Here is a 10260-nt window from a genome sequence, read left to right on the forward strand (position 1 = left end):
TGTGTTGTGTAAGTGAAATTTAAGACTGCCCTGAAGAAGTGGCAATATATTGGTTTGTAAGAAGAGTTTTTCAGTGTCAGGAGGTGGGAGGGAAAGTGGCTGTGTGTTCCACTGCCTGAACAACAAAAGAGGAACGAAGGTAACGGGGTTTCACTGCTGTAAGGGGCAGTGCTGCGTGCGTGTGGTGTATCCCTCGGGGACTTTTTAAAAACGGATAAGCAGAAGTGGTGTGAATGTTTTCTTAAAGTTTTGTCAGGTGCTCCTGTCTGCTTTACTGCACAGCTGAAATGTGCAGCTCTGGCATGAGGAAGGTGTCCGTGTGCTCGTCTTCTCCTGAGATGTAGGGGAAAGAGCTTGTGTATGAGTGTGGTAGGAACTGGGGTGAAAAGGGCCCTTACGTTTCACTGCTGCTTCATTGACAAATCTGGGAGCTTGTGTTCCCCAAATAATGTGCATGGCAAAGACACGTCACCTGCAGAAATTCTGGAGTAGTGTCTCTGGCACAGTTAGCCTGTGGGACTTAAATGGAAATGGCACCAGCAATCTCACAGGGAAAAGAAATACTGACAGCTCCCAAGCACTGGTCTGGTGTTATTTTTTTCCTAGCTCCTATTAAACTTCTGGATAGCATACCAATGACACAAAATTTTTACTGCTCTGAGTTGAGAAACTATTTTTTTTTTTTTTTTTGAAAAGTAGTATGTTTTTCTTTGGGTGGGAAATAGGGCAGTCTGGACAAATGCTGAGGTAATCATCCCCAGTGTGTATTTTGAGAGCATTAATCACCTTCAATTTGATTTGGAAATTAATTTTGGTTGCTGAAATGCGAGTTAAATTTACTTGTGATAGTATCTGACTACTTGCTGTTGCCAAATGCTCCTCATGTATGAGCAGGTAGATGTTGTCGGAGGTGAAAATGTACATAAAGTTATTTGACCTGTCTTAGTAATTTCCCAGGCAATTTCAGGTAATTAGAAAGCTGGTGGGTTTTTTGTTTGTTTGCTTGTTTGCTTTTGTTTTGTCTCCTTTTCTTTTAAAAAACTTTCTGCATTGTTGCTTAATGAAACTTAAAAGAACATGTCTCTCATTTAACTTACTAATTTCTTCCATTTTCTTATTATTTTAAAAATAAATTGGTTAGTAAATTAGGAAAGAGAATATTGTAGTAGAAACCTTATGAACATTTCATTTAAATTTTTGATTTGGGTATCTTATCCTACTGGCTGTTATTCATCCAAACTATTCTTTTGAAGCTGCCACTGTAAGTACCATTTTGCAGGACTGGATCTACATGTAAATTTTGCATGGCAGTCAACCTCTCCTAATTTCCACATACAAAATGCTCCGAAGTTGCTGTTAATGAATCAGTGAACATGACTTTGCTGGTACATTGAAAGAACAGAGAGGCCTGGCCTGCCAATGGCATTGTATTGTGCTGAAATACCAAAACAGTTGTTTCGTTTGTTACAGATTGCAGAAGGAATGGCATACATAGAAAGGAAAAATTACATCCATCGAGACTTGAGAGCAGCTAATGTTCTGGTTTCGGACTTACTGATGTGCAAAATTGCTGATTTTGGACTAGCTAGAGTTATTGAAGACAATGAATATACAGCAAGAGAAGGTATGTTCTTTTGTTGTTTTGTTTTGTCTTTAAAAATTCAGTCTCTGGGAGGCATTGAGGCTGTATTTAAAATTAATATGATCACCAAGGACAGAAAATGCCATAAAAACTAACTAGCATTCTAATGCCAACAACTTTTAAAATGACCTGCAGCTTCCATCCCACTGAATTAAATGCTGAGAAATTATGAAAATTATTTTCTGTTCACATCCTAAGTGCCACATGCACCTTCCTTCCCTTACAGAAAGGAAGCAGCCCTGGTAGTTGTAGTTTTTGGGGGAAACTTTTGCAAAACTGGTTATCTTTTGGAGCTGCTTTAGGAGCTGCAGCATTGATTTGTGTGGTCGGCAGCATCACTCCTGTGCATAGGGACGCTCAAAGGCTGCCTCCTTTTTTGTCCCCTGTTCAGCACACGGCCAGGAGGTAATGCTGCAGCAGGGGCAGGACTGGTGAGAGAGGAAAGCATGCTATTAAAGATTTGTCTGTATTTTGCCATATGTGTTTTGCTAATATCGTCACAGGTTGTTTTAAGAAGGGCGTAGTCTATTAGCTGTAGTGAAAAGTTCTGTGTTTTTTTTTAATGTTCCCATGCACAAACTGCATTAGAGTAAATGCCCTAAAGCTTCTCTGAGCGTGCCTGTTGGCTGGCTGTCCTGCTCTCATTTTAAGGACACTACCTCATGTTTTCACACTGGCTGGGTGGAAACTGTGGTAATGTAGGATGAGAGTTTAAGAACCAAGGTATGCGGAAGAAAGAGAACAATGCGTTGTTCAGTTGAGATTAAAGGGAGACGATTAAAGGGCTACTCAGAAGTCACTAGGTAACCAGTGACTAATTCAATGGGAGCTCAGAGGGAAGGGCATGATTAAGCAGCTTTCAGAGGAACAGAACCCATACCTGTGTTTTTTTAGCCAGCTCTGGACATTGTGTATTGATTAAACGATCCTTTCATGCAATAAATTCCTTATGCTGGGTTTCTTTGATCAGTTTCCTGGCATTCAGTAGTTATCTAGCTTACCCGGTATTTTGTGCCAGCATGACAGAGCAGGGTAGAAAGGGCATAACCAGGATCTGTTTGCATTACTCTTCTTTGCCTGAAGAGCTAAAGTAATATTCCCCAGCAATGGCTGCTTCTTTTCTAACTAGATGGAGTTTGCATTTATATGGGATTTTTTTGGAATCAGTTATTTAGACACGAAAGACATATATTAATATATGACTTGCTACTCCTTTTGCATCTATGGCTGTTTAGAAATAACTGAGTGTGGCGTACGTTAAAGTGCATGTTGAAGTTAGATGGACTTTCTTTAAAATGGTAGAAGTTAGCTAAGTCTTGTGAAGTTCCAGATGATGGTTTCCTGGTTTCAGCTGGAATAGAGATAATTTTCTTCCTGGTAGCTGGCGTGGTGCTGTGTTTTGGATTTAGGATGAGAATAATGCTGATAACACACTGATGTCTTAGCTGTTTCAGAGCAGTGCTTACATAGAACCAAAGCCTTTCCAGCTCCTGGTGCTGCCCTGCCAGCAAGGAGGCTGGGGGTGCACCAGGAGCTGGGAGGGAACACAGCCAGGGCAGCTGGCCCAGGCTGGCAAAAGGGATGTCCCATTCCATGGGGCATCATAAGGAATGATAAAAAGGGGGGAGTTGTGCTGCTCATGGTCTGGCTTGGAATTTTATTTTAATTTCACCCTGATTCTCTCCCCCATCCTGCTCGGGGTTGGGGGGGAGTGAATGTGGTGCTGAGCTCCTGCCAGGTTAAAGCCCAACAAACAGGATTTGTAGGATTTTTCCCTGACCACTGGTAGAAGGTAAAATGTTTACTGCCATTTTAGCAAAAGATCACAATACCCGAGAGGCTATGGTGCTATGTAACTTTCAGCATTTCATTTGCACCTTTAATGCAGGACGTGCAGCATGGCAACATGTGTCTTCCAGCACTTCCCTTCTGGTAATTCCTGGATAGAAGGAGTTGCTGGTAACTTTGCTGTTCTAGGAATACCATAGACAAGTCTCTTAAATCCTTCCAGTGTCTTGATATAGTGTTTAAATTTGCCTTTGACTGATTGAGACTGTTTTGTCTTTTAGGTGCAAAATTCCCTATTAAATGGACAGCACCGGAGGCAATTAACTATGGATCTTTCACTATTAAGTCTGACGTGTGGTCATTTGGGATTCTCCTGTATGAAATCGTCACATATGGAAAGATTCCTTATCCAGGTATGGACACATGATTATACCATTGCTCTGTATTTATGCTGCAGTGTTAAAAGGCAAAGAAATTACCCAGGGAAAGAGCTGGCATCTGACAGTAGCAAAACCGGTGATTTGGGAAATGTCTTGCAGGTAATGGTAGTGTTTGAAAAGCTACCATCACCCTATGTGTAAGCCATGTGCCTCGTGGGGATAAATTTTAGTAAATGGACTAACAGCACCATGAATGAGGACTCATTTTTATATATTTAAAAGAATTTACAGCTGAATAGTTGTAATTGCCAGAGATCTCCACTTCACAGGCTAAAGCACTGTCATGGGGAGGACACAGTACAAGTTTCAATGGTACTGTGTAAGCTACTGGCTTCTTTTTTTTAATACCATAATATGTGAAAGTACTAAAGTGTGTTTTCACAAGCAAGCAGGCACTAATACTTTGTCGTCACGAGCTAATCTGAACAAACAAGAAACAGAGCCTAAAGCAGTGCTGCTGTACCACTTGGCATAGTTTCTCTTTGTTCCCATGGTTCAGATACGAGACCACAGGGGAGTACATCAATAGTGGCTATAAAGGTAGCTGTGAAATGGTGATGTGCTTCATGCTTCCTTTTTCTTTTTGTTAGACAAAATACATAGTGATGTTTCCAATGCATAGAAATAGCTCGTATAAAAGATATTTGTGTGTATAAAACCGTCACGTCTCGGGCATAGCTGATTAACTCAGGGCAGCAGGGTGCATTCACATAAGCTTGCTGAGGTTGTGGAAAATTAACCTAAATTCTCTTATCTTGTGGGTGAATGGAGAAAGTGCAGCTGTATTCACCTGGCCTGCTCACCTCCATTTAACAGACGGAGTAACTCCTGAGATAAAGCCTTTGGATCTGGCAGTTTACAGGCAGGAAAGGGAGAGCAGTTGTTATATATTCAAGCAATGCTTTCCCAGCACTTCCAGTGCAGCAGCTCTTGCTGTTTAAATGGTGAAACCATTTTCACCACCACTTCATGAGCAGCTGAAACTGCATCCTGAAACAACAGGGATGTCGAAGTGACACAACCGAGTGACCTGAGTCCCAAACCCTGCCGTGACAGTAGGCTTAACACCTGTGGGAACAGGAGACCGGACTTCCAATGGGGCTCAAGCAGCTGGGGAAAGGTTGATGGCAGCCAGCTTGATGTTATATGAGGGAAGAACACATCACCTTTCCGTGCAGGAGGCAGAGCCAAAGCAGACGTTCTTATCTCTCCTCAAGGCTCCAGTCCAGGGAAGCACTTAAGCTCAAGAGCAGCCCCCTTAAACTTCAGGAGGTGATAGGGCTGCTTGCATAGCTAAATGTTTAAACATTTTTTAGGTAAGGGCTATAAAATATGTGACTGAGTAGCTGGTCCTCCCAGTCTTAGTCTAAAAAAGCTGCTCAGGTCCCCAAGGAAAGATCAGATGGAAGCTGTCAGCAGCAGGGTAATTCATGGCTCTTCCCACAGTTGCAAGACTTTATTTCCCATTAGCACATGCCCGTGCATCCAGACACTAGTCCGTGCTGAGGTGGCCCCACAAGGTTATTTCTGGATGCCTCGAAAATTGTCGTTCCCCGAGCAGACCTACAAACTCACCCAGAAACCAGCACTACAAAAATACAAAACCCCAACCAATACTTAATTCTGCAGCTAAGTCTGCTATCTCTTTACCTCCATAAAACACATACTGCATACTGCTTGTAATAGTTTGCATTCAACTGCAAGAGGGATGTATGTCTATTTTAAATAAAAGTCTAAACTGAAGTAGCCTAATAGGCAGAAAGCTGATACTGGAGAACCAGCAGGACAGCAAAATAAGTGGATGACCAATTTACTTCACATGAAGAAATGTGACAGGTTTGGGCAAATTACCCCAGCGTGGCAAGAATAGCCCAGTGATAGGATGTGAGTAGCAGCCGCTGGAGTAGAAACAGTAAATTGATTTTTCGGTTCTAATGGGAACACTTCAAAATATTATTTTCAGGTATTAACCAGCTTCAGCATCTAGTAAGCTTTCAGCATAAAGCTGCATACAAAACGGTTTGAGTTGTAGCTGACAAGTAGTTAATGCTAGCAAAGAAAATCTAGGCAGGCAGCTTGGTAGGAAGCATTTCCAGCCAAGAAACTTGGAACTTCTGTGATCTTTGTTCCTAAATTCCAACAGCTGTTTCTCTTCCTGAGAAATTCAAAGCAATTAGTGGGACTACAGTTTCAGGAACTACCTCTGAAATACGAAACAAGTGTCTGATTCTGTAGGCAAGTAGGTCGAATTGGTTGTAAAAACCTAATTTCCAGGTGATTACACAATATGTAATTTATTGGAACGAGCCATGTTTGCATTCCAGTTATATCAGCTGTTCTTCACAACATGTGTCACTTTCGGTACACTGGGATTTTTCCTTCACATTGCTGTGCTTACATCATTTCCCGGGCTGTAACATAAGGAAATCTTTTATCTGTGAACCTTAACAGGTACCACAATGTAAATTAACACACGTACCAAATCTTTAGAGTTAGTACTTTGCTAGCATATAAGGTGTAACAAATATGTATGTGGGATGTCTTTTACTGACTAGGACATAGTTTTGGTGAAACAGGTGACTCTCTAGCTGAAAGAAAAAAAATAACGTGGAGAAGTTAAACAAGTAGCTATTCTGAGGGTACTACATCATGTGTTGGGTAGACAGATAAACCTCTGTGTTTTTTTTTTTTAAATACATAAGGATGTTCATGATGCTGTACCTAGTATGCAATACTGATAAAAGGCTCTTCATTTTGGTCTTATGAACTTAAATGGTTATTTAACAGATATTTTTTCTGCAAGTTAGCTGAAACACAGTGTGCAGCATTCAGAATACAGTAACAATCCTAAAGACACTAGATCTAAGCACAAGCCTATAAAGTACTTAAACCCAAGCAGTCAGATCATTGTTCCTTGTAAAAATACTTCATTGGCTTTCTTTCTATATTTATTTTGGCTTTACTTTATATAGCAGTAATTCCTTCTTCTGTGAAAACATCCTATTCCACTGCTACCTTCAAAATACTCTTTTGCTATAGCATGTGCAGTGCTAGGAAAACTTCACTCCTTCCAAAGCAAAACTTTGAAAATACAAAAGATGGGCCCAAAGTAACTGCTCTGATTCAGACCCAGATTTCATGGCTGATGGTTTTTCTAGAGGTTAAAGCCAAAAGGCTTGAACTGAAGGAATTCCAGCCTTTGGGAATTTGGAGCAGTGTCCTGTAGTTAATGTCAAATTATTTGGGGAAATTAATCCTACCCTGCACAGATCTTAGAATTAACCTCTCCCTTTGAAATGAAGGGAAAGAGGATCCAAGGATCCACTATGTTCTGTTGTAGTGGTGCCTGCTCTTCTAAATGAGGAAAAATTGGCGTGGTCTTACGGTGTGCATATTGTGATTGGCAGAACTTCCATGTGTATTAAGGAAAATCCCTTTAATTCAAGTCATCCTGAATAATCAAAGGAGTTATACTGAATTAATTTGTCATTTGGTTGTGATTCAAATGTGTCCTTAGCCGCCAAGTGGCTTAAATCATAGCCTCGGAGCTCCGGCAATGCGTGTGGTGCTCTGCAGCGGCGGAGCTGCACGGTCACCGCGTTCCCAGGGCAGCAGCACACCTGCACCTCTGCTGCAAGCCTCGGCGTCGGTCAGAGCAGTGCACATCACACACTCACCTACCCAGAGGTTAAAAAAATCAAAACACACCACATGGTAGTCTTAGGCAGAGCTGCACCATTTGGGGAACTTATTCAGAGGAGCAGCCAGCAGCTGTGGGGTCAGGATACCCTTCTGGGTAGAGATAAAGTCCTCATTGATGGCAAGTGTCCGGGCTGAAATGCAGGTGCTTCCTGCATGCCCTGTCTGAGGTACAAAAAGCTTAGAGACTGGCTTGGGAGAAGGTAAAGCTGGCATAGTTAGCCCATCGAGTTGTGTAAGATGTGCAGAGGAAGGGGCAAGCTGAAAGGCAGGCTTTGGGGTAGGAAGTGGTTTTCTTGTTGGCCCTGGCATAGCTGACCTCGCATGCAGGGCTGCCTTCTGAGAGCAGGTGTTGCAACCCTTCTGTGAACCCAGCTCTCAAGGATATAAAAGAGGAAAAGAAGAAGATCAAAAAAAGAGGAGGGTGCAGTCTGGGGCTGGTCCGTGAGAGAGGCACGTGAGGCTCGTGATGCGCTGCTGGTTGTTACTGTTCTTTTTCTCAGAAAGAGAGCAACAACGGGGAAAAAAAGCAAAGCTCATCTCAGCTGATGAGATGGTTTTGCACAACAGGAATAGCATGAGCAAGAGGGAGAGGAAATTGCCTGTTGCATGTAACAGTGTCAGTGATGTCCACTATCTTGCAATCAGCAGCAGATGCGCAATAGTTGATATAGGAGAAAAATCTGAGTGTGTAACTACACTGAAGGGTGCGTGGGCGTGGGGCACCAGCAGTGTGGTGAAGCAGGCGTGCTGCTCTCCATCGGTGTGGAACAAGCAGGTTTGAAGCTCTGCAGCCAGAGACAAAGAGGGAAGAGTGACACAGTTGGCCAGGGTGGGATTTTGGCTGTGGATCTCACCGCCTCTGAAAGCAGGAAAAACAGGAGGGATTCGGGGAACAGAAGCAAGTCAAATAGTTTCTTAAGGAGTTAAGAGATCTATTCATTGAAACCTTTATTATTATTATTATTATTAAAGGTATGAGCAATTCAGATGTGATGGTTGCTCTCCAGCGTGGGTACCGGATGCCACGTATGGAAACCTGTCCAGCTGAGCTTTACGACATCATGAAAACGTGCTGGAAAGACAAGGCAGAAGAGAGACCGACGTTTGATTATCTACAGAGCGTGCTCGATGACTTCTACACAGCAACAGAAGGGCAGTACCAACAGCAGCCGTAGAACAAAGAACACTTTTCCTGCTGACATGGAGCATTGTCACAGACTTACCTGGACAGACTGCTGTAACCAATTACTCTCTGAGCTTGGATGTCTTAACCAAGTGTGGAAGCTGAGATGCTGACGGAAAGACAAATTCTGCAGCGAAATAATCACGCTTTTCTTTGGTTAAAAGAATTCCTCTAGAGGTTGAAGTTCTCTTAAGAGCTCTGTGTTTTGCAGCTGCAGAAACATACCAAACCGAGTCAGTTTTTTGGGGTGGGAAGGGAGGCAAAAGGAAAGCGACCATGCACCTGTACAGTCTGACAAATCCTTCTCAGGATCAGTCATGGAATACATTACAAGGAGGCCTTTATAAAAGGGATGCATGAACAGCTGTCTTCGAAAGAAAAAGGCATGAAGGAGACCTTACAGATTTAAGACATGGTGTTGCTCTTAAATCACCTTTTTTGAAATGCAGCAGTGTGAAAATTATTTTTGTATCCTTGTTATTTCGCAGTCGCAGTGGGAGTACTGGCACCTCTTGTAAGACTTTCTAAATGTTGTCATGATTTCCTTTAAGGAAGGGTTATGTATGTAATTCTTTACATTGAAGATGATTCTGTTTTACTGCTCTGTCACTCGTATTAAGTTTAAAATAATTTTCAAAGCAACGCAACAGCCCTCTCAGATGCAGAAGCGCATACATGACAGCAGAAGCAGCAGCATATCCAGCTCTGTGTCCCACCTTCGGTTTCCCACAAGGCCAAAGTCATCATCAAGGGGAAAGCACAGGAATTTGAAGGAAGTTCATACTTTTATTGCAGTCACTGAGAATCTTACCCGTGAAAATATTTTAATCGTAATTTCTAATGGTCTGTGATTATTCGAGTATTCCTTGTATTTTTGCTGCTTTAATCGACTAACCTAAAAGCTGTTTTAAAGCTAAAACTAGCTCTAGCACAGTCGAAACCAATTTGTGGAAATATGCAGTAGGATATTCAGTTATATGGCAGTAACACTATAACGTCGTTGCTCAGTATCTAAATCTGTAATTCATAAAAACGAAATGCAGTTTGCTAAGCTCTATATCAAATCGTTCTACCCGAATGAGTTACCAAAACAGCTGAGCTAGTGCAATTACAATGCAACTACAGTATAAGTGGGCTTTTTTCCTTGGTGACACTGTTCCTACCACTGAAACCCAGCACATCTTTGCCACCTCTCACCCCAACTATTTAGGCAAGTGGTACTTTGCTTTGGTGTGCCTGCAGCTAACGTTCAGCAGCATAAACAATCATTGCTTTTGTTTTCCATTGGCCTCCTTCAGCCAAACTATGCTGGTTAAGCAGACTATCAGATAAATATGTAAATATTGTTTCTATTGTATGGTGATTTTTAATTTTAATAAACGCTTAGTCTGAAATGAGTCGTACAGCAGTAATTTGGGGAAAAATGCCTCATAATCTGTCCATAGCAGTAGCTGCACATGGAAGATAAGAGCCTCTGCTTATTACCACTCAGAAGGTTAACTTAG

The 10260-nt window shown here is 42.0% G+C and overlaps 1 protein-coding gene across 4 annotated transcripts in view; it reads left to right on the top strand.

The window, feature by feature from the left end:
• Positions 1 to 10149, top strand: part of LYN (LYN proto-oncogene, Src family tyrosine kinase) — a 51593-nt gene extending 41444 nt beyond the window's left edge. For all 4 annotated transcript variants that reach the window (XM_082754271.1, XM_082754273.1, XM_082754274.1 and 1 more), the window contains exons 11-13: positions 1471 to 1624; positions 3712 to 3843; positions 8545 to 10149. In XM_082754271.1, coding sequence (XP_082610397.1) covers positions 1471 to 1624; positions 3712 to 3843; positions 8545 to 8747 — 489 coding nt within the window. In that variant the 3' untranslated portion in view covers positions 8748 to 10149. The remainder of the gene's footprint in view (positions 1 to 1470; positions 1625 to 3711; positions 3844 to 8544) is intronic.
• The last annotated feature ends 111 nt before the right edge of the window (positions 10150 to 10260 follow it).

This window comes from Aythya marila (assembly GCF_965140915.1).
Source record: "Aythya marila genome assembly, chromosome: 2".
Lineage (NCBI taxonomy): Eukaryota > Metazoa > Chordata > Aves > Anseriformes > Anatidae > Aythya > Aythya marila.